The sequence below is a fragment of the Micrasema longulum genome, unplaced genomic scaffold (genome assembly GCF_059751315.1).
Source record: "Micrasema longulum isolate JH-2025_06_02 unplaced genomic scaffold, ASM5975131v1 h1tg000045l, whole genome shotgun sequence".
NCBI lineage: Eukaryota > Metazoa > Arthropoda > Insecta > Trichoptera > Brachycentridae > Micrasema > Micrasema longulum.
In genome coordinates, this window is record NW_028277252.1 from 1,020,142 (window position 1) to 1,046,620 (window position 26,479).

Sequence of the window (26,479 nt, forward strand, 5' to 3'; positions counted from 1 at the left end):
CTCATGCACACACCAAAAAAATTGTTTACACTTAATACAATAATTTAAATTATGTTCAATATGATAAATGTAAAAGAAATGAAGTGAAAAAATATTTATATAATAATAATGTTAAATGTCTGCTTCTCTCAAAATTTCTATAATTTTTTACCTAAATTTACATACATTGTCACAAAAAATATCAGCCTCGGTAAATATATTGTTATATTGGTCGCATATTCTAGGTATTGTAGATTGTTTAAAATAGTTTGTTGACGCGTTTTCAGTGTAAAACAAAAGATTTTGTCTTGTCGGTCTAGATGGCACACGGAATGGAAGTCTTTCTAGTAGGTAGGAGAATCAATTTTATTATTTATTAATTTGAATAAAAATAACTGGTCCAACATTATTCTTAGATTTTTAAGAGAGTTTATTCCATGGTACTGCATACTTTCAGCATGATTAGAAGAGTTAATGTTTAACCGGTAGTCGACCTGCTTAAAAAAAAATTGTTGGACCCTTTCTAGTCTATTAATACTTACATTATAGTAAGGTGACCAAATAGGAGTACAGTATTCTACCTGGGGACGAACAAATGTTTTGTTTTTATAATACACCTCTACTCGTTAGAGAGTGGTTTTGGATATTAGGTCCTTATAAGGTCAAAAACAAATACAGTATTAGTCCAAATATAATGCGGAATCGAATATAAACCTCACTTATATATTTGGAGAAAGAATGAAAGGAAAAAGTCACTAATCTTAAACCCCGAATTTAATGCATACTTTTTTTAAGAAAAATATTTTGAGCAAAAAATATTCCGTTATATTCGAGCTAATATGGTATTTATTATTTATATACATGTTCCGAAAAATATTTTGAGCAAAAAATATTCCGTTATATTCGAGCTAATATGGTATTTATTATTTATATACATGTTCTGCTCTCAACAATTTTATATTTCGTCGTTTATATTTTGATCTTGTATTCTTATTTAGCGAAGCGGAATAATCATTTAAAATTCAATTTCAAAAATAAAAGCACATTACTTTAAGAATATTTATTCATAAAAATACATAAATATGCAAGAACATTGGTAAATAATCACATGAGTTGATGCATATTAATTATTTACACTTAAAGATAATAATTGTTCAAAAGTGCCAAAAAATAGGTAAATTTAACAAAATAACAGGTTTACATTATAATATAAATTTTACTTTAAAAATATTTTAAGTGCAGTTTTCATAGTATAAATTCCACTGTAAATTGTTAGTCTGTGTAAAATGTTCAGAAAACTTTAACATTTATAAAATATCTTTGGTTACACGGCATCAGTTGCATCATCATTCAGTTCGTGAGTTATTCTCCCGTTCTTCAGAGAAATGTCTCTCGCTAGAGTGCTGAACTCATCGTTCTCTCCCAACTCCTCGTCTTTTCTGAAAAAAAATTCATGTCAAAAAATTAGATTCATTTGAATTTGAGTTAACACATAAATTATGATCCTCGTGACCTTTGGGTGGTAACAAAGTAAACTGAATAAATATCGGAGGACAAGTCATGTTAAAGTAAATACATTTTGAAAAGTGATATAAGTATTGATACCACTTTGAAAATATTTGTATTGATTCACTCACAGAACTTATAAGTTTAGACTACCTATATATAATGACATGGGTTTATATATCAGTAATTCTAAAATAGTTACACGGGAATTTAGTCACTCTTGAGCGATAATAATGGCACAATTCCAAAATAGGAATTAACTTAAGTATGCAGAAATGTTCCTGAATATACATATTTTCTATTCGCACAGTGATGATTATGCCATTGTTACTTCTGAAAACATTTCTTTGAGTGAACTTTAAGGTATGCGTTTGTTTTTGCAAATGAATTTAAATTTACTGATACTGTGGATGTTTGTGTTTGTGTTTGGATGCTTTTCTGTAAAAGTGAGTTTTTTGAGTTGTGCCACTTTTATGTTTTTTTTTTCTCTTAATACTATTTTTTTTTATTTTCAAAGCATCAAATACAAAATAAATATATACTCATTCTTTTATAAATACATATGTACAATACTTTTGTTTAATCTTAATCAAAACTGAGCACTGATTGCAAACTATTATTTAATAATAATTTATTACAACAAAGTGTTTTTAATACTTTATGTTTTTTTTAAATAATGTATTGATATTGTAATAACATGTGTATTTTATTTAATAATATCTCTATAATTATAATAGTATAAGGAGACTTTTTAATGAAACATTGCAACTGATAATAAAGCCTCAAAAGTTTCATTTTCATTTCATTATTCCCTTTCTGTGGGGCACTGCATTGGTACACCAATCGCAGCATATCTTGATAAATTTTTTTTGTTACATGAAGGTAAGATGATCAGTCTTACGCTTCGGGTGAAAACACCTTTTAAATAAATATTTCATATCAACCATGTCGGGAAGCGAACCCGAGACCTTTCGCACGGTAGGCAAAAGCGCAGACCATTACACCACGAGGCCGACGAAAAAAGTTTCATACAATTTTTTTTAGCAAATTAAAGAGTTTCAAAGTCAATTGTTCAGTGATATTTTGTATACTTTCTATCTAATTCAATTTACCAAAACTCAATTAGTATTAAGATAATAAATAAAATTTTATATAGTATTTTTTGTTAAAAAATAGCTTGGGATTTTTCGCAAATTCTGCTCAAAACAGGATGGTTTTAAATAAAATGGAAGATTTGGATGGTAAAAATGTCAGCTAGGCCCTGATAACAATGGAAAGTTCAAATCTTTAATGATTCATTTTAATATTTTGGATAGTTATTATAGCTCCATTTATGTGCAAATCTAGAGCCACTATTAGATAGTAGATAACAACACATCTTGCGGCTACAGCACTACAGCGTCCATGCACTTCAGCGGCGCTGTGCCTCAAAATTTTATATGCAGTATAGCGCAGCTGTAGTGCGATTTAAAAAAATCTAAAACAGTGAAAATAATATTGCGTGCTGCCGCGACGCGCCGCACGCAATTCAACAGTCTTTATAGACTGTTGGCTTAATGCATTCTGTCAGTATAGTCTCGATATATTACTTTTTGTATTTTAAGAAATAATTTTTAAAATGTAACTTCAAAAATTCAATTAAATTTTGCACATTAATTCGTCAGAATTTTGTTTACACTTTAGAGCTATAGGAGTTTTTTACTTTAGGTGGAGTATGCGTGTTTATTTACCACAGTGTAAGTGTGGAATATTTTCTTACCTTTTCCTGTATTTGAAAATAATGAGCACTATGAAAGCATTGCCAATAAACAGCGCCGCTATTATCAAGGAGGGAATCACAACATCTGAAAACAAATAAATCTTCATTAATACGGCATTTTGCAGAACTAAGATTTAATCGTCACTCTAAGAAAATAAAATAATTAGAACAGAGTGATGAGTTTATATTATATCATCATTTTATTATACACGGTTTTTCAGGGCCAGACCGCGAAACTTCAGAAAAACATTCCTCATGGTAAGCTTTAAAAAAAACTTAATTTTTTTTCCGAAAAGTCATTGTAAAAAAAAAAAAAAATGTAATCTCAAAATGTATGATTTACTTATATATATATAGTTGGATAATTTATAAAGCGCCATTTTTGTGAAAATCACCTCAAGGGCGCTGTACAATTAATAAATATCCCAGTACGTCTTGCAGCTACAGAGCGCATGGACGGTTGGGATTCTAGTTCCTCGTTTTCAATTAAGATCAATCAAAAATTATAATAGATAGGAGCTAGATTACAGGACGTCTTGCAGCTACAGAGCGCATAGACAGTTAGAAATTTAGCCCCCATTTACACATTTTAAAAATTGACAAATAAATTTAGTGTATTACAAAATAATAATAATATGAATAGTAAAAAGGAGTAAGATTACAACACGCCTTGCTGCTACTAAGCGCATAGACGATTGGAATTCTAGACCCCGTTTACAAAATTAAGGTATTTTAAAGTTGAAATATGAAAGCTAGATAACCAATCATCGTGCAGCTACAAAGCGCATGGATGAGAGGAATTCCAGCAAAGTTAAAACAATATCAATAAATTTATAAAAAATAGAGTATAGTAGTAAATTGGTCAAGTGTTCATACCAAGAAGTAAGCAATAAAAAACTAAATAAATAAAGCACTGTATCAACTCCATGGTTAACAAAGGGAGATAGATGTCCGAAGAGAATCTTTTGTAGACAGTAGGTAGATATCGTCACCATGTGGTCCACTAGGCTGCTGGAGAATTTCTGGAAACGCACGTGTGTAGACCCCAGGATTACGCCTATTGTTCCAACGACTTGGTGTCCATTTTGGTCCGTATTATTTCGTTTTATGAGACGCAACATTCCTGTTCAAATTCACTTCTTTACATGAATATTACACAAACGCGTGTATAAGCGGTTTGATTTATAATTTTGTTTATTATTAGAAGGCAGATATTTGAAATATTATGTATTTATCAATAAATGTCAGTTCACTTTTAGTAGCACTGTTGTAATTTTTTAATTATGGGTGTAGTGTTCTAAATAGCAAAATTTAGGTACTTTCGCGTCAAAAACTGATGCATTCTTAAACGGTTTTAAGGGATTCATATAAAATTTTATGATTTTAAGGTTACAGACGCACTATTTTTGTAAGTTTCCATTGTTCACTATTTGTCACATATTTTGTTAAGAATAGAGTATAAAACAATGCTATTAAATAAATAGTCTTCTTTTTTCCACTGTTTGTTGAAACATGACTACACTACTACACACTAATGATTTATAAACATAAACTCATTGTTTTCTAACATATAACAACTTATTTTCAGATTTATTATAAGATTATAAGCTACGGTTGGGGAGGAACTATATTTCACGCCCAGCCCGTACGGTGGCTTACATTTTGATTACAATTTTTTAATTAATACATAATTTCTCGGACAAGCAGTCCCTCCACAAACCCCTACCCCTCTCCTACCCAGCCGCTTCCCTTGTCTGCGTCTGGTGCGTATCGCTTCGTTGGTCAAATACGTTTTTATCGCAATTTTTTTTATTGTCAGGGAGGGATAGGGGTTTGCGGAAGGGATGCTAGTCCGAGAAACTAAAGATTTACTCCATTTTGAGATCTCAATTTTTTATATTTTTTTAAAATGACTTTGGAAAAAAAATATCAAGTTTTTTTTAAGCTTACCATGAGAAATGATCCTCTGAAGTTTCGCGATCTGGTCTTGAAAACCCGTGTAATACATAATATTATAACAGAGCATAACAAATAAAGGCATAAAATCTCCGGGATTTCTGTTGCGAATGATTAGAGATTTTCACTCGGTCTATGTAATGAAAATTTTGTTGCTTTAGTACATAGCCAACTTGAATAGAACTTGGTTATAAATTCATGTTGTTTTCTTTTTTTTTGTACCACAACCACAAGGCCGGGAAGCCCAATTACAGTAGTGTATTACATGCTTGAGAAAAATCACATCAGATTTTTGTGTTCTCACCGGTGTTCTCACATGTGTTCATCATAAATTTTCACGTTTCATTAATTTTAAATTAGGTATTCTAATTTAACATATTAATTACACATACTTACATAAATAAATATTTAAATATACAAACATTGGAAAAAAGAAGAAAACTAAATGATTTGTTATTTTTATTTAAAAATTCAATATTTGACTGTTACAACTTATAAGCGAGTGCCTGGCCGGATTTAATAAATTATTATGTGTAAATTGTATCTACAACAAACTACAGTGCACACTCGCAATATGGAGAATTCATTCGTTTGCAAATGAATACGCAAATAATATAGATATATTTTATTCATTTATTTATATATACGCCCAATGGGCATTTTTAAGGACAAGTACACATAGAAAATTGTTACAAAAGAAAGTAGAAAAACACAATGGTAAATAGTATACTTGGTGGGAGTGGAAGTGGGAGAGGTGTTTATAATTAAATTTGATTTAGTGATCGTATGAAAGAAGACAACTTGCTATCAAAGAAATCAAGACTGGTATGTTTGTTGGCAGACCTAAGAATTCTGGGCATAGGCAATGAAATAGTTATATGGTTATCGGTAAGAAAAATTAAGTTTTGTCTGAGGTTTCTTGTTGGGGATATTTAATTTTATTGAGCTCAGTAATTCAGGCGTATCAAAGAGTGAGTTGAGCATTTTAAACCGGACTAAGATCGGATTTATTTCGACGGTCTTGAAGAGAAGATATATTTAAGCTAGTTTCTAACTCATTATACGTATATTTGTCTCCCAACCTCCAGCCTATATTTCTTAAAAATCGATGTTAAACTGATTTAATATTTTTGATGTGCACATCATAATATGGAGACCAGATAACAGAGGAATACTCTAGGTGCAGGCGAACTAAGGAACAGAACAGTTTTAAGGGTAATATTTTAAATAATATTTTTGAAGTCAGTTGTGCTTCTGTTAATAAATCCAAGGAGTTTTAAGGATTTATTGATAACATCTTCAATATGAACTCTAAAAGAAAGTTTAGTGTCGAGTATAATTTTATATAACAGTTTTTAATTTTAAAAGGCAGTACCTATATCAATTTATCTTCAGGTTTACATTCCTAAATACTACTATGTTGATTTAAATTTGGTACCTTTTACCAACATTATATCTGTATTCTTTATTATTATTTTTCTAACTTTAAGAATCTTAATATAATTTATGGTAAAAATGCATTTTTGTTCTCTCCCTGCCAATATACATAGGTATATAATGTATTCTTTGTGTACCCATATTTTTTTTACTAATTTGTAAACATTAACTTAATTCATTTTTATATGCTACTTTTTTGTAAAATACATTTCTGACTTTATATTTATTATGTAAAAGCCTACAGGGCGTTTAAATAAATTAAATGAATTCTATCATTAAAGTAAAAATATAAGAGAATTTTTAGTCAAATATTTAAGTCACGGCATGACCAAATTCAACAAGTTGACATTTCAAAAGTTGGAATAATTGTCGTGTGTGCGAATGTGTGAGATGTACGAATGAAGAGGAAACGATGTATGTATGCAAAAACAGACTAAAGTGGCGTTCTATCCTCTGCCTACCCCCACGAGGAAACGGTGTGTTGTTTTTTTGTGTAAAAGTTGTGAAATAATTACATATTTATAGGTACTTTGTTGCTAGAATCATTAATCTCATCCCTAATTTTAAAATCGAACTTTGTCCGCCTCGCGGTGTAATAGTCAGCGCGTTTGCCTACCATGCAAGAGGTCTCGGGTTCGATTCCCGACATAGTCGGTATATTATATTTATTTAAAAAGGGGACTGGCACCTGAAGCATAAGACTAATTATCATTTAAATAACAAAAACGCTCAAGATACCCCGCGATCGGCGTACCAATGTAGTGCGCCGGCATATGGTGTACGGTGCGTAAAGGGAATAAGGGAATGTGGAGGTATTTTGTTATTGTTTTATGATGAATACTCACCGACAATCATCGTGGTTGATATTTTGCTGCCTTCTGAATATTTAGGGGTGTTATCCACCACGTGGGTTCCGTTACCGTCCCAAATTTTGGAGCTTATTTCTGGAAATAAATAAAAATGCCTGTTGATTATTTCAATTCGTGTATTTTTTTATTGAAACCAAAGAGAAATCATATCATCCGAATTTAAGGCAGAACGGTGGTTGCCATTTTGCATCAGTTCTGTAAAATTCAGATGATATTAAATCCAGTTATTTATAGTGCCTTTTGAAATCCGTGCATCATTTTTAAAAAGAAAACACACCCTTAAGCATTGATTCCTATTTTATACAAAAGATATTAAGTATGAATAAAAACATTAATTAATTTCGTTGTCATAATGAGTTTTTGGGGTTATTATGGCGTTTGGCGCTGGCATTCTTTACCGACATTTCGTAGTGCGAACGACACACGTCATATAATCACCCGAAAAAACTCATTGTGCATCTAGACGGCCATGAAAATCTAAGAAATGTATTCCATTTGGATTTTAGATTGAATTTTAAATAAAAATATTCGTCAACAATATTTTGAATAAAGGTGTAAAAATATTTGCAGACGAGTACCGGATTTTACCCCCTGGGGACTTTATCAATATCGATAGATACTCCAACTTTTTAGAAAAGGGAATTTCACCCTCATCAATAAAGATTTTTACAAAAGTCAAAAGATGAACAAATTGAAAAAATAATGTTACACAGGGGGCTACTTAATCCAGCCGAAAGACGGCTTGTGATCCCGTGGGTAGTGTCGCGGACTCCGTATCAGGTGGTCTGAGGTTCGAATCCTTTATTTCCTATTTTCGAACGCGAATTTTTCCAACTTTTGAGTCTTCTTAAAGTTTTTTTCTTTTGAAAATGGCTCCAATACCATATAATTCAACCCATTGTAAATCATAAGAATGCAAGTCTCGAATGCCCCGCAAAGCGATACCTTGACCTCCATGCATTTTTTGATAATGTTTTCTATTAAAAAATCTTTTGAAAAAAACATATTTTTTGTAAAATAATATTATCGCGACAAAACGAAAAGTTAACTTTAAAAATGTGTAAATTGGCAATAATCGCAAATATGCTGTAAAAACCCTTTTTGCTGATCCCGTAAAAAAATACTTCCGACTTAACAAAGTTTCCAAAAAAACCTTCAAAACGCATTTTAAACGCATTTTAACTTTAAATAAAATATACCGTAACAATATTTTAAATACCATTGTTTTGCGCGCAAAACAAAGTGGTTTTTTAAAATAAATAATTCGTATACTGAATGCTATGTGAGTAATAAACTAATAAAATAAGCGAGTGAACGGAGCTCTAAAAGCAATTATGCCAGATAAATGTTTGTAGCAGGAGGCGAAATTAGTCGTTCGTAGTGGAGTCCTAGTGCCGATCCTTATGTATAGAATTGGAAAAACAAGGATGAATGTAGACTGAATGCTGTCGACATGTGACATCTCAGGCGAATATGTGGTAAAACTATGTGCGATAGATGAACAAATTTCGTGATCCGTAAGTACATTGTTATAAGGCCGTGAAAAAAGCATTATCGACAAAACCAATATAGGCTTGGACATTTAGAGCAAAAGAACGGCTAAAAAGATTTACGATGCGATGCGATGTTGATGATGCAGAAATCGAGGAAGTCCGAGAAAGACATGGCATGACCGAATCCAACAAATACTTGAAAATGGACTGGTCAAAAGTCGGAATAATCGGCGCACGTGCATGAGAAGGTGTATGAATAAAGAGGAAGCGATGTCTTTTTGCAAAGACAGAGTGATATGTTGTTCTATTCGCCGTTTTCCCGTACCGTACACCCGTACGGGAAAACGGCGTGATGGTTTGTTCGTTTAATAAAATAAAAACCTTCCAAAGTGTCTTTAAAAACATGTTTAATATTTTCTATTTAAATAACGATATATATTACTAAAAAAACAATAGGGTTTCGTTAAAAGATATAAAATAACTGTCGTTTGTTTATAAGGAATTAAAATTATACCAAATTAATTTATGTTGAACGCCAGTTTTACAAACATTGCAAAAGAGACATTTCATAATATATCCAATACCTACGATCTACAATAATACACGCGACGACAAGAGAGACCAAAATAAGCCGGAACCAGGAAATTACTTTGAAACGAAACATATACGAAGCTTTAGTTTTCTTTTTTATGAAACGGTTACAATAAACATTTTGTTGATATTTGATATCTTAACAAAAGATAATCATATTGTTTTATAATGCGAGTATTATTTCAACGTTCGCGTCTCATGGGTGTAACATTGTTGTGTGAACGCAGAAAGCTTGGCTAAGCATTCTAAGCGATTTTGTAACATTAAAACAGGAGGTTTTTTAAAGAGATAAGATGAAATTACGCTTTCCCAAGTACTCGATTGATATTTTTGATTTCAGGTTAAATTTTCAAAATCTATTTTTTTGTTTTTATATTTATTTGAATTTTTTTCTTCACAGTACATGTGAATAATAATAGAAAAAATAATAAGAAAAAAATCCACATAGGCATAGCCTGTGCGTGGGTATACTGATTTAATCCGTTTTTACATACTGATACATACATACACGCACACATATCCATACACAACATACATGTTTATGTACACACATACTTGCATACACATATATATGCATACACATACATAAAAAATACACAATATAAATATTTTAGTATAAAAATAAAAAAAGTAACAAATTTTGCTAGCAATTTAGCTAAAGTAATCAAGAACGTCCATTTCCACGGCCCACTTTCCAATCAAACGTCAATCCAGATCAAATGATAAATATTAAAAATGTGTTAGGCAAGGCTTCAAATAAACGACTTCAAATTATGCGACTGCATTAAACTTAATAAAGTGGATTTGCCAATGTGTATGTTTAAGAAGGATATCACGATACTCGTTAGAGTAAAATCCAATAAATGTATGAAAATATTTTCTTGCTCTTTTAATGGTTCAGGGGGATATATCTTCCTGGTAAGATGTAATTTTGCTTATCTTTGTCAACATTCTGTCCCTTCCACTTCTTTAATACCACTAATCCCAGTCCAATAATCCAACTGGCCATAAACCTTCATTCTACCCATAAAGCCTAAACCGTCCACAATGACGTACTTAACCTAGTTATTTATACGTAGTTGAACTCAACTTTAATTACTAATCTACGTCCCACGCCTTCTACAAGAAATGCCAACTCGCTCATCCGAATAATTTTGCCTCCATTTAATTAGACAAAGATTGGATTGGAGAAATAATGATTAGTTTAATTATCGAGAGATTCTACGCCATACATGAGGTAAGTAATGGCATTATTATATAAGGTTCTATATAATCAATCATTTTGCTATTTGTCAGGAAAATATTTAATATAATTGTTGTATTCACGTCAGAATAAAATACAGAATTTAAATTCCTCGCCCCGTTGGGTTGGGCACCTAAAGCGTATTCAGTATATTATACTAACAAAAAACGGTTTAAATATCGTGTAAAATTTAGGCAGAATGGTAAGTGTTACACAATGTGTAAAGAAGCCACTTAAACCAGCCAATGACAGACAGCCCTGTAAGTGCCTAGACTTGCATATTCCCATCTGAAAAATGTTTTCCCTCTATGTTGCAATACATTAAGATAATAATGAGTGAGTTTATTGTGAATGGCCTTGCCTGATTTATCAATGCGTATAATTTATATATACCGAAAATTGATAAAAACAACATGGTCGTAATCTGTATCTAACCTAACCTTACCTAATCTAACACAATCATCAATAATTAAGTATACGGCGGATAAATAATACAAAAAATAAAATATTGCACATTGAAATTTACAACTTTTTTTTCACTTCTGGAGTTCATAAAAATTACGAGTATACGAGTGTACGAGTGCATGAATATATGTACATAATACATCGGTACACAATTTCGTAGTTACTATTTTGTAATATTTACTCAAAACCACTAAAAACTTTGAAATTGTAGTACGATAGTTTTAAATTTTGATTGATTTATTCAACCCAGGGTCTTTCAGAATAAAGAAACTTGATCGATCGTTATCAAAGAACTCGCAATGACCTTTTTTTTACTATAAACATCGTTACTCAATTTAACAATGTTTTTTGTGAATAAAATGGTACAGTACACGCATAAATTTCGCTTAGAAACTTTTCTTTCTTTAAATAAAGGTTTTTACTTAAGCTAATGGAGAAAATGCTGAAAAACACTTAGTAATAAAACCTCTCAGAGTTTTTGAAGTTATAAGCAATTAAATGAAAGTTTTAAGTGGGGTTTTCGATGTGAAAACATTATTAAGTACGGATCCTCAACGCTCATTGGCACTTTCAGTTACGTATATATTTTTAAAAAAAACTAACATAACCAAAATAAAGTTAGGTGCCTTCGCAAATTTTAAATCAAACTAAGATGGCGCTAATGTAAATTTGAAATAAATTTTGATAAATAATAAATATACCTTTTAAGTTCTTGAAATCATTAAGATGTGCACTAAATAAATCTTTTGATAATTGAATGATATGTAAACATTAAAATATTGGATGTTTTTCTTAATTCTGTTTTATCAAAGTACATACTCGCATATTTATACAGGAAGGGGATATATTTGTCCATGGACATCCCATCACTCGTTAGAAAGTATGTTGAATAAGGTTATTTTATGTTTATTTTTATCTTAATTGTAAAATAACTCAATAAAACAACTTCCAAAACTATGAAATATAAATAGGTATTCCCAATTTATGGAAAAACTCAAAAAAACTAAGTCGATATTTATACACAATATATTAAATGTTATTTAAAATTCTCGCATTTATAACTAAAGTATGTACCTATATATAATGTATTGCAGATCTTTACCGTATATTCACGAAGACTGGACCGCTGTGCACGTCCAAACTACGAGCCCACTGCGTGATGTCGCACGATTGGCCCATTTCACACCACGGCAAAAATCTACACGGCATGATAAAATACAAAATGGTGGATCGATATTTATTGTTTTACAATTATTTATTTATTTAATGTCTGGCAAACTCAGCAGGATTATTACCTGAGAGTACTCGCTAAATTTAAGTAATGATTTAGATAAAATAATAATAAAAATATATTTTGTTAAGTTTTACTATATTATTTAAATCGGGTTGTGGTACCGTGGCTAGTGTTGCGGGCTCACGGACCAGATGTCCAAGGTTTACCCCAACTTGATTTCCATTTTCTAATAGTGAGTTATCCCAACGTTGAAAATGGCCATCGAAATTGAAATATTTGGGTAAATTATAAGAACGGTGATATTTCTCTTTTCATATAAATAATAACGCCTCGGTTAATGTTGATATTTTTTCTAAAATCTAAAACTATGGAGTTTAATATTTTTTAAAAAATTGACATGTATTATCAAATTTAAATACGTACAAACGAATCTAATGAATGTTAATCCACTATAATTTTACTGTGCTGTTTATTATGAAATGGGCAATTCTCCGTCAGATATCACGCGGCTGGTTTGTTTATTTGGAAATTCTTGTAATAATGAACAGACTTTAGTCTTATATTTACATCATAATATTAAAACAAAAGACGTACGTTCCGTTTCGCAATTTCACGTATCCGTTAGCATACATACGTAATACATACTAAATAATATGCTAGCGTTAAATCTAAAGCTTTACTGTCAAATTAATACAAGCACAATAATGAATGTTCATGACAGAACTGTTCGCTGAGGAATGACAATGAAACGTTGAATTAAATCAGGTATGTTATGTACAAAATGCTGGAGCATTAATCGTGTTCGTGCTTGAAACAATAATCTCTGGAGCCATTCTGTTACGGGGGATATTTCCCATATTCGTGTTAGAAAACGTTTCTTTATTTGCTTCTGAGAAAAACTTCTCTTACCCTTTTTCATATCTAAAAATGCTACCTGTTTGGTTAGATTACAAACTTGAAATGACCGCAAATTATGAGTTATTGTATTTCAAATAAGGAAAGCCAACCTTACATATAAGAATTCATAACTGGCATCACTTTACCATTTCACATTCTCATTTAAATTCATCGTCCAATTTAAATGGAAAATGTCAGAATTGAGGATGAATTAAACTTGAAAAACTTCCAACATAATAAATGCTAATTTAAATAAGCTCGCCTCATGAATCCGGAACCACAATCTGGCTTTTAAAATTTATTCGAGAATGATTATCCTTTCATAGACCTCAATCGTTCACAAAATAAATCATTCCGTATGTTTTATAAAATACTTCAAAATAATGTTTGAAGTACTTCGAATTGAAAATATATTTCTCGTATTCATTATATACGTATTTGCGAGGGATTCTTTTTATAATGGGACAGCTTAAACCTAACGTTTTTCAATTTATCATAGTCATCAATAAACGATTTAAAATTCAATATCTTTTTATGGCGAAGGTAAATAATATTATGGCATAAATAGCTTTCACCAGTATATGGTGAAAAATAAGAAAAATATTATAAATGAGAAAATTTAATCAATTGTCACGCCCACTAACGACGCCGACGGCGATGCGTTGCCGTCGCGACGCCGACGTAAGCGAAGTTCAAACAGAGCTTTGAGATGTTATTATTTGGACGAATATAACTACAAGTACATGAAAGCTTTTGAAGAAGGTCAGCAGTATCGTTTGGATCTGAATTTTAGGTAACAACGCTCGAGGGCTTTGTTATTTTAATATAACTTTGCGGCGATTATTACTGTAGTGTTATACCTTCATTTTCAATTCGACGATTTTAGCTTACTCTAAAACTGAAAACAAAATAATACGCTATGTTTTAAAAATATATATTTATGGCATTGTATTTTTTGTCAACGTTGTAAGTAAAATTTTTTTAGTAGAAATATTTTTATGTAAATTATATAATCTTGCCTAGTACTTTTAATAATATTATTAAAAGTACTAGGCAAAGTAAACATTCACAAAATTTTACTAAAAAATATTGGGAAAACCTTAAAATGCACACCGTGGGTCCGAAATATTATTTAGAAATGCATTTAATGATTAAGGACCTATAGAATTTAAACTACCATAGACCTATTATTTTCTATTTTGTTTCCGGTTTGTAAAGTGGTATGTTGTCACCATTCCCCCATCCATCTCTCTCTAACCCTATGTTCAGACAAGTAGCGATAACGCGATAACTAACAAACCGCATTCATCATTCATCTCACTCACTCTGTGCCAAATTAAATGGAGATTTAACGGGCGGATAAGTTTCGTGGTTGAATCTACTTCACTCCATAAAATGGATATAACGTTAAAAAAAGCATTTATCAAAAATTATTAATGAGTTTTTTTTTTAGTCAGCCTCGTGGGGTAATGGTCAGCGCATTTGCCTACCATGCAAGAGGTCTCGGGTTCGATTCCCAACATAGTTGATATGAAATATTATTTAAATGGGTATTTTTACACTAGAATATTTCATAGTCCCTAAACTGGTACGTAGGACTGATCACCTTACCTTCATGTAACAAAAATTATCAATATACGCTGCGATTTGCGTACCAACGCAGTGCCCTATGCTGGAAAATGAATGATGATTCTACCAAAAATTATTGTGATTTACCTGAACATTTAAATTTTGGGCCATTTTATTTTAGCCACCGTAAAAAACCGTGTTAGAATATGGAAAACAAGTTGTGGCAGAGGGGGATTCGAACTCGAACCTCCTGATCCGGAGTCCGCGACACTGCCCGTCTCTTTTGGCAGGTTTAAGTGGCCCGCTGTGTAACATTCATAATTCCCCCAATGCAATACTGCCGTAACTTCAATTCTCTCATATTTTGACTTTTGTAAAATAAAAGATTCAAACTAAAACCTTTATTAATGTGGGTGAGATTCCGTTTTCCTAGACAAACAGTGACCTACCAAAGTTTTGGTTTCGGCCAATAAAACGAGTTTCAGCAGCGGCTTCAGTATCGGCAGAAAATTGGCCGAAACTTCAGCTCAGCCGAAACCTGCGGTCGGGACGTGTCGGATTGCGTTCGGCTGTACTCGGGTGGAACATTAGCTCAATAAAGTATATTGGATTGTTGTCTATTCAAATAATTCGTTATTGTATAGACTACAAGTCAGTTGTTCTAAGATTTTTCATATATATATATATTTATAATTCCTTTACAGTTAATAAGCTAAAGATCCTATAGCGTACATTGAAGGGCCGTTACATATAAGTTATATGTATGCACATATAACATAACACTTATTTTAATTTGACACTTATTTTAATGAACTCGTAAGGTTTAACGATAAAAACGCCCAATTTTGGGCGTTTTAAGGTAACTTTTGACTTATTTAAACAAGTTTCGGTTTCGGCCGAAACTAGAACAGAAGCTGAAATTCGGTTTCGGTAAAAAATCTTGTTTTGGTCGGTCACTTCAGACAAACTTGCACTGATCTTTGCAATATGAGGCCGAATGATTTCCAATCAATTTCGTTTTGCAGATTTTTTACCTGAGAGTAACCACTAGCCACTACATAAATAAATAATATAATAAAACTCAATGCATATAAATGTTCACTTTACAATATTTTGAGTTTGTCTAAACGCTTGTAGACAAAAGACATCCAAAAGTGGACTTCACTCCCTAGGGAGTCATTAAAATTAACTTCACGAGAAGTGAACTCCCCCTAAACTTGTGCGACTTGGAGTACGCAGACGATGCGGTTCTTCGTGAAAAGTATTTAGGTGATTTTCAGGAAATTGTTGACAAACTGCAGGAAAACTCTAACGTCTGGGTCTTAATATTAATACCAAAAAGACTCCGATTATGTGCAACAAATCCTGTCTTGACCGAGAAAGTTGACAGCTTCTAATACTTGTGAATTCACACAACTGAGGATGGAAGCATGCACAAAGAGCTCGCAACCCGTTTAGGAATTGCTGAAGCAACTTTTAACATGATGCGTGTTGTCTGGAACTCTAGTATATATTCGGTCAAAACGAAATACCGATTATTCAACTCTTGTATAATTCCAGTACTCCTATATGGGTGCGAATCTTTGCACCTTACCATAACTCAGAAAACCAAACTTGAGTTTTGAGAGTAAGTGCTTAAGGAGAATATTAGGCATAAGGTGTTTTGATTTTATAACTAACATTGAAGTCCGAGAACGGACGCAGCAGCCTCATATAACGAGCGTCTTGAGGACGCAGTAGTGGACCTGGCTTGGACACGTGCTACGCATGCCTCAGGAGAACCTAAACCCAAGTTGCCTGTTCTTCAAACCTGCGCTCGCGGGCTCACGCCGTCTTAGAAGGCCATCGATGACGACCTTTCGACTTTATTCGGCGGAACTGAGGGGCGCTGAATTGACGTGGGAAGAGGCGAGAGTGCTGGCTGGCGATATGGTCTCCCGGAGGCAACTGGTGATGTCCACATGCTCCACTTAAGAGCGGATGTGGAAAAGAAGGAGAGAAGTATAATATTATAATAGCATATGTATGATATAATATTGTTAAAATAAAATCATTAAAAATACATTTAAAATATGCGTCATATAATTTAAATGAGGTTGTAACTCCGGTTGTACCTCAGATTCTAAATAAGAGTTTGAGGTTCGCTCCCAATATTTTGAAAGTTGAAAATTACCCCACAATATTTGGGTACGTAACCCAAAAGAATGACACTATTTTTTTTAAAAAACTAATTTAATCGAATTAATAATATTATATCGTTTACATTGTGTATATGTAACACAGGTAAAATATTACTGAAGAAGATAACGGTCTGATCATAATAAAATTGAGGCTCTGTCTCTATGTCATAATTTATTACGGTAATATTAAACTCTGACACACAACCTTCTTGATATCCTTTTCTTTATTATTACAGAATTTAGTTAAGCAAATAACAAGCAAAAAGCAATAACGTTTCTCAATATTTTATCGTAAAATATCGACGGGTATTAGATTCTCTTAGTCAGCCATGCTTCATTATATATGTTTCATTGAAAGTTCGCTCTCTAGACAGAGTTAAGAGAGTGGGGGAGCCCTCAAACAACTTATTAGTTTTCGTTGAACTGAACGATTTTTTTATAAAATGTGATCAGAGGCAAAAACTCATAGAGATAATGTTAAATTGTAGTTAACATTTTACAAATAAAAATAACATTTGTTAAATAGCAAGAAATATAAAATAATAAAAGTCTTCAATAAAATACAAACATTATATTAGGAACTACAATTTTAAGCTGGCGACTGACAACACCAATATGTATAAGTATGTGGCTTGTTTTATGATTGGTTATGACAATATCGCGCCATTATAATTTATTTCAATACTTCTATTTTCAAAGTATTTCCATCAAAAGAAAGCCATAAGAATACCAGCACCCTAAACTAATGTTTACTCTTTTCACAAGAGGTACTCTTTTATTTTTTTCTAATTACTATAGTATTTTTCATGAACAATATTTTAAGTCGTTGTGTGTTTTTAGAAAATTTACCTACAATTTACCTTTAGGGATTTTATCAAGATAAACAAAGTCTAAGCACATACAGGACGTATTACAAGCGGGTCGCCTTTGGCGGGTTTCAGTGATAATTTTACACACTGATGTTCAAATATAAGAAGAACGGTGAATGTTGTACATAAACCGTAAAAAAATAATTAGTTCTTGACTTTCATATTTCCTTCTCAAAATAAATGTCCATTTTTGTTTAATGGCAATAAAGACGTTAATTAGCTTTTAGAATACAGTGGATTAAAATCGTCATCATCATCATCATCATAAGCTCGACAGCCCTGGGAGGGCCTTGGCTGAATCCAGGAGTCTCCTCCGCTTTTGCCGGTCTGCTACCCTTCCTCTCCAATTCCTCACTTCCAACATAGTCGTATCTGCACTGATGCAGTCCATTCCGGTGGAATAAAATACTACTTCCAAAAACGTATTGTTCGTATAAAAGCCGCGTGTAAAACTTGATCAGTGAAAATAAATTATGCCGTTTAAAATTGTCAGCTCTCCCGTAAACGTAATTATGCTGCCTAAATAACTCGCAATAATGTGAGCCATTCTAGGAAATTTTTAATTCCAAAGGTAGTACGATAAAGTAATTGATTGGGGGCGCCAACGTGACTGAGTGTTTTTACATGTGCATTTGTCAAAGGCGCCAGAAAGGGTGTGGCTTGCCGGACAGCAAATATTTTACTGTTTTTGTTATCGTCCTACGCGTATATTTAGGCGGAGATTCGGTCGCAATTTTTTCATCTACTCGTCCAATAAAAATCGACTTGTCAGTTCTTAGTACGCGTATTTAGTCACGAATGAGGCCCCGTACTCGATTCCCGACAAGATATAATAAAAAAAGGTTACCATAAATTGCGTCGTGTCATCTTTCTTATGCGGTGACAGAGAACTACTGAAAAACGTAATTAGAATTGACATTTTGAACTCGGCGGATGCTTTCCAGGACAAAAGACGGTAGAAGAAGACGTAGTCTTTTAGTGGGTTAAAACCACGAAAATAAGAAGAAGAAAAATCATTCAAATATATAGTGGTTTTCGAAACGTAAAAACGAAGTATGAGAAAATAGAAAAATAAGATTTGCTGCAATAGGTAAATATCACATACTGCGAATACAGATAAAAATATGTGAAATGGATTTAGAAAAATCAACTGTATTTTCTAAATCAATGTGAATATTATGGAGAAATGTTTTCATGCATAACTTTTAAAATCAAATTGTTAAAAAATATGTCTCTACCAAAACGCGTCATGTATGGCCTTGACAATTGTGACGTCAAGATTCGTGACGATGTTCTATGTAAATTTAAAAGGTTACGAACAAAGTGCAAAATTTAACCGAACCGTAACGTATTAAGAGGTGTGGCCAATGCAATGGACCGTTTTCGCGAGAATTGAAAATTATACGTTCAAAAATATTTGTTATGCTACTAATAAATACAACGAAAAAAAAATTACCGGACAGTATTTTATTGACCCTTATTAATTTGTTTTTTAAAAAAAGTGATATTTCCCTATTGTATCAATGAAGTACACTACGAAAAATCGAGGGAATAGCGATAAGAACACAAATAAAGACGAAGTTTAATGCTACGGGAAATTGGATATAAAAAAATGTTTCCTTACACGCGGTAAAAATTATAGCATTTAATGATACGGCGAAGTTTCTCGAAAATGCATGAAAAAATAATATAAACAACTACGTCACAAGTTCTTCCGAATCAACCGATTTCAGAGCGATGTGATAAATTTCCGGTTTCCGGAAAGCCAACTCATCAGTCAGCAGATCTTACCGACGAGAATTTGTGCGTCATGGGGGGAGTGATTCCAAAATTCCAAAACTTTAAAAAGTCATAGCGCTGATAATACGATACATAAAAAAAATATGTTTTTTTGGCTAGTTTGATGTTCTATTAACAAATAATTAAAAAGGAGTAGCTATATCAACTTGGGTTAAGGACCAATGGCGATGATTACATTTATCACGGAGGAGTGTTAAACGAAATAAAAACATTTTAAAAATGTAAAGTAAGAAGTATAAATTCTCTAGTGATTCTCCTCTCATATTATTCTAAGGCATTTCTTTCTTGAAGTACATTCGCCAGAAATATACACACCTAATTAGGTTCGAGTGTAGATCGGCGAAAATGCTAAGAATGTTTATTCCAGTGAAATTGGAGTCATTATATTAAATTTAACTTGGAAAAAAAACAGCATTCGACACTTCGACCCTTTATTTACTGATTCTAAAAAAGTTTACAAAACCATAGCAAATTTACATTAATTAAAACATATATTATATTATACATTATTGGCCAAATTTTTATTTTCATTGATACCGGTACAAAACGAGTATTTTTTGTCCCATCATGATTTGTGGACTTCAGATCAAACCATCTAAGGCTAACTTTAAAAACTCATCTGAAACACAATGATTTATTCATCAAAGTCCCTTTTGCTTACTCTTTTTAAAACATATAAACAGGTTCTTACCAAAAACTTGCGTTTGTATGTTTAAAAATGAAAAGTTCTCACCGGGAATCGAACCCGGAAATCGAAATCTTGACCATAGCATGAACACCATACTAATATAATCACTTTTAAGCACGAACACTTAAATAAATAACTTAATGTTTATTTGTAAATTAAATTACGGATGTATTCGATTCTCGGTAGGGTCGACGTGGAAGATTTGTTTACAGGGTGGTCTACACTAATATATTTTACAGTTTCTGGACTAGCACTTACCTTCCTGCAACAGATGATCGAGATACGGTGCTTTACTAATAAAACCCTTTGCACCAGGTGTGGATCAGGGTTTGATAATGATGACGTATGTTTACCAACATGTTAAAAACCGAAGACATTTTTAATATATTTTTATGTTTGCAATTTTTGTTTGGAATATTTGAAGTGTATTTATGATTTTGTTTTTCATCATCATTCTCTTTCTGCACCTAGTGGTGCATAGGGCACTGCATTTGTACACCAATCGCAGCGTATCTCGATCATATTTGTGGAATGAAGGTAAGATGATCAGTTTTACGCTGCAGGTACCAGTCCAGGGACTATGAAGTATTCTAGTAACACCCTTTTAAATAAATACAAACTTGTCGGCCTCGTGGTTTGATGGTCAGCGCGTTTACCTACCATGCAAGAGGTCTCAGGTTTGATTCCCGTCAATATTTATTTAAAAGAGGTTAACGATTATTTTGCTTTACTTATCTTACACCAAATTACTGACAAAACTTCTAATTTCGGTAGGAAAATTTGAATTTTATAAATCATCGATAAATCTTTTACAGTTTTTATGTAATTAAGTATTCTTAACATGACTTTTTATGCATATTTGATCTTAGATAAGGGCAAAGCGCCTACAAATATTTTTTTTACAAAAATTGAGATAAATAAATCATCTTAAATTACTGTTTAAATTTAATGCAAAAATAAAGCATAAATTTCACGAGAAAAACGCAACGCGTTTCGCGATAGCAGCAAAATATATTATTTTCAGTAAAAACGTGTAACATGCCATTTCGTTTAGTGCCGAAGCGCTCGTATTTAACATTTCGGGTAGGAACAAAAAATGTCCCCGATAAAAAAGCAGTAAAACTAAAATAGCGTCTAATGCTACTTGAGGTCAATTTAATCCGCCGTCATTCTGATCCAACTGTGCTAACATCACGCGGTGAACCGTAGTGGGGTGGCCTTTCAATATAACTTTATATTATTGTGCTCAGAAGCTTTGTCACTCTCCTGACGAAATAAAGCTTTAAAAGTAATTATGAAGTCATCGCAAGCAATGTGATTAATTACAAGAATACTTTAAAAAAAATTAAAACTTTAAAATGTTCACTGAGGTAATCCGTACCGAGGACACATTTGAAGCGAAAGGACATTTTGTTGCTATTTGCTATCAAAGAAAAACACCAACTAATAAAACTTCACCATCATTTCCCTATCCGGACACAATGGTGCGTAGGGCACTGCATTGGTACTTCAATAACAGCGTAACTCGTTTTTTTTTAATGGAAGGTAATCGTACGCTTCAGATCAGTCCAGAAACAAAGAGTTATTGAAGTGTAGCATAATATTTAAAACCAATAGTTTATATAAATGTTCCTTCTTTTAAAAAACACACAATATCCTGAATTAAAACTAAAGATATTAACTCTTTTTTTTTTAAGATATATTTTGATGCTCTTTAATAATAAGGAATATTTTTATGTTTTTTATATTTTTTATTTCCTTTTTTAATTACTATAAAATAAAAAAGTACCTCCTAATCTTTTACAGAATATTTTATTTTCTCTTTCTTATATTATACAAAAATATTATACCTGTCTATTTATTACAGGAGAAAAAAATTCATAAACATTTCTTGTATATCTACGAACAGGCCATGCCTTTTATTCTTTTTTTTTTAATACTCTGTTTTACCTCTTATGTATATTGTAAAAGAAAACAAAAAATATAATAATAAAAAATATAAATTTTAATAAAATTACACGGTGCCAGGAATCAAACCTAGGACCTCAAGCATGGTAGGCGAACGTGCTAAACACTACACTACGAAACAGACTTATTTCCATTAAATTTCCTTTTTCAGATTTTTTACCTAAGAACAGTCATCGAATCGAAAGCATTCGTTCTGGGTTCAGGTTCTATTGCACACACAGAACTGTAATATTTATCCACCCAGACACATAATACTAATAAAACTTACGACACATTAAATTGATCATTTTTATTACTGTTTGAGTACGATTAGAAATATTAAGTAAAATAGTACAAATCAGGGCATTTGAAGCAAAGATAGCGAACTCCCGTTTTGGTGTTTTCAAGAAAATTAAAAAAAACTGCTACACTAATGCCAAAGAGTCTTTATGTTAGAAATGTTATTTTCACGGAACATAAACTTTAAGATACTAATTTATTTATTTATTTATTTGACGGACTTATGCAGTCCATTCTAATAAATTAGCTAACAGAAACACGAATCCAAAAAAGTTGTGAATTTTTCGTGAATTTATTTAAAGTCTTCAACGCGCTCGGATTTCATTATCTGGTTCATTCCTACCGCATAAATCCTGAATTGTATTTTTAAAATTAAGATCCGTAATGCCTTGGTTTTAATTTAAAGAAAACATTAATTTATAGGGCTTTAGGAGAAGCTTAAGTAGACGTTAACACGTTTTTTACGTCATGAAACATAAATTACGTTTTAAAAGAATTCCCAGATTTGTCCTCAAAGGTTCTTATGTTTTATTTTATTTATGTGCATATGTGTGCCTAATTGGCATTTGCAAAGACGGTATGCTAAATAGAGAAAAATGGTTATAAAATATGAACAAAATAATTGATTAATCGCTCGCTCAAGGCCTAATGCTTCACAAAAGCTTTGGCGAGATATCTCGCTCCTGACACAGAAGCGGTTAAAGAACGAAGGCAATTACCCATTAATGAAAATACCATTTTTATACCGCTTTTAACATATTTATTTAATTTCGTGTCATTGCGTAAAATTTTACAACAGAACACTACAATTTTAATGAAAATTCTAACAAAATAATTACATTTTTATTTTATATTTAAAGCACTAACAATATCATTAATAATTTAGGCCACATGAGTTTATTTCAATGCAGTTATAGTTTTAGAAGGCAGAGTTCTTTCCATCTTTGGGTGTTATTATAAACTTTGAGCACATTTTTTAGTTGTTTTTAGTTTAACTTTGTTTTAGTTTTTAGTTTAACTTTGATAATGAAATTATTACAAGTAAGAGAACCTCAAGCAAAAATTATGTTTTTAGTGTATAAAAAGCTATTAAAAGCACTTTGAAGTATTTGGTGCATGAAAATGTCTAAAATAAAATAGTAAAATGTTTGGCGAAAAAAACATAATCAATATTGAACTTTGTTAAACATTTTTTTTATTTATTTTTTAATGAAATAAACGGCATTTAGTGCCTTATACATATTAGTCGCATATACAATAAAGTACATACGTGTAAGTGGAATTTTAAGTAAAATATAGTAATTAAAACAAATTGTTACCAAACAGTGATTTACAAATTAAGAAGTCAAAAAAATGATACACAGTTTAAAAATTATATTACCAGATATAAAAAGAAAATATTTGGTCATAGAAATATTTTGAACCTGTAAAAAAAACTAAGAAAGCAACACATATTAATAAAAAATTTACATGTATTATTATTGAAAACTAATACTTAGGTTACTAGTATAAATATACATATAGATACACTGATATAAAAAAAATTGGTAAAGAGAAATATTTTGTAATTTTAAATAAAATCAATAAAATAAAAGAAAAAAAACATTAATAAAGAAATTTAAACAATTTTGAAGAATACTAAATGATGAAAAAAATGTTATCTAGAACTATTAGGTATTAGCTTCTCCTACCGATGAAATAATGGGGAAAGACTGTCCTCGTTTAGTATAATATACAGGACAGTGTCCTGTATATACTTAACTTAACGTGCAATGAGTCACCAACGTCTTACCATCGACATAATTTACAATAACAATGATGATTTTACGGTTTTTGATAATCAGGTAGTCAAAAGTATAAAAAAAGGTTTTATCTATAATAATTATTGCCACTGTATTGAGAATAGTAAAATAAATAAATATATAAACAATAGGTTTTTTAGTTTTACTGTTTTATCCAAAATGTAAAATTTTCCTTGAGTATGTTTTATTTATTTCGTAATAGGAAATATACTTGTATAATATCGTAAGATTATTGTCAATAATAAATTCGTAGTACGAGGTATAAGTTTCCGTACAAAGGAGAAATATGTGACCATTTGGACAACCATTTTTAGTATGGTTTACGATTGCCTAGTAATATCCGCTCCATCTAGCATTCGAGTCGTTGGCAATTTCCTGTTTTCCCGGGAAACCGGAAATCATTGGAAAGTATAATATATGTACTGTAAAAATCATAAATATTAATAAGCTACATATTATAAACTACTATACCGTAAAATTTAAATCTAAAAAGAAACAAATTAAATTAATTCCGCGAGATCAAAAAATAAACGTAGTTCCACCAAGTCATTACTATAAAAATGATGATGCGCTTCTTTACAAGATTCTCAAAAGTCATAATATTACGCGAAACGAGACATAACCATTTTGATAGTTTTGAAACTTTTTTTTTCCAAATATCGTAGAATGTATTCACTTCACTTCTTGTCATTTAGATATGTTTATCATCCAAATCAACGTAAACATACATTTATTTCACAATTTGTAAAACAAAAGCCTCACTTACTGTTATTTTTTTAACTATTTTAACAGCAAAAATAACAGTATGAAGTAAATAATCATTTTCTGTTACCAGGCGGATGAATAATTCTGTTCTGTGTGTGAAATAGAATCTGAACCCTGGACGAGTGTTTTCGACTCGATGACTGCTCTCACCTGAATAAGAAAATCAAGCGGAGATAAATCTGCCTTGTTGTAAAGTGGTTGGCGCGTTCGCCTACCATTCTTGAGGTCTTAGGTTTGATTAGCGCAAAGTGGAGTTGAAATTGGTTTTATTCGATGATTCTACACTGCAATATTTCTTTGTTTCTGAACTGCATCTGAAGCGTAAGACTACCTTCAGTGTAACCAAAATGATCGAGTTACTCTGCTATTGGAGTGCCAATTCAGCGGGTAGGGAAATGACGATTTTTTTATTGATTAGTTTTTTTTCTTTGAAAATATTGATTTTCAAGGTTGTAACCTGCAATATTTTGTTGTTCCTGATTTTGACTGGCACCTAAAGCGTTGTACTGATCATCTTGACTTTATGTTTTTTAAAAAACTTATTTATGTATTTATCAAAAATTAACATATAAATTATCAAGTCTGCATAAAATGCAGTTGGTCGGCAGGTGCTTATAGTTAAGTTCTAATATATAATAAATAATCTTATCTCTTAAATTCTATGAACATATAAAAACTCTTATTACTATGGGGGAAAAAAAGAAAATATGTAGTTACATGAAAATATTATTTTTTTTAAATTGTGTAAAAAAAACACAAAAAAATTTCAATTTAAAAAATCACGTTCTAACAGTAAAACTAAAAGTAACAAACAGATAATCAAAATATGCAGTTATTTTGGTTTAACAATACAGTGCCCCCTATGCACCACCGGGCGCGGAAAGGTGAAAGATGGTGAAAATTTTATATAAATTATTTCAAACTGGCAGAGTTTTTCCTCGGAGTGGCACCGTTTCCAAAGGCACGTTTTAGCAAAAGCCTTGAAAAGTCAGTTAGCTCTCCGTATTTTTCATCCGAGATTAATCACAGGATATAAATCAGAGTAATTGATTTTCTTTTGTGCCCGAGTAATAAATTAATAACGAACTGGGGTCTCTTGGGAATGATTCGTGCGATCCGAAGTCCTCGGG

General features: G+C 31.7%; 1 protein-coding gene across 1 annotated transcript in view; it reads right to left on the reverse strand.

Annotated features, from left to right (window-relative positions):
- Positions 1–1,024: 1,024 nt before the first annotated feature.
- Positions 1,025–26,479, reverse strand: part of LOC148285233 (uncharacterized) — a 129,911-nt gene continuing 104,456 nt past the window's right edge. Inside the window, exons 7-9 of the mRNA XM_088228325.1 lie at positions 7,483–7,581; positions 3,245–3,329; positions 1,025–1,418 (exon numbers count right to left, since the gene is read on the reverse strand). Coding sequence (XP_088084451.1) covers positions 1,304–1,418; positions 3,245–3,329; positions 7,483–7,581 — 299 coding nt within the window. The 3' untranslated portion in view covers positions 1,025–1,303. The remainder of the gene's footprint in view (positions 1,419–3,244; positions 3,330–7,482; positions 7,582–26,479) is intronic.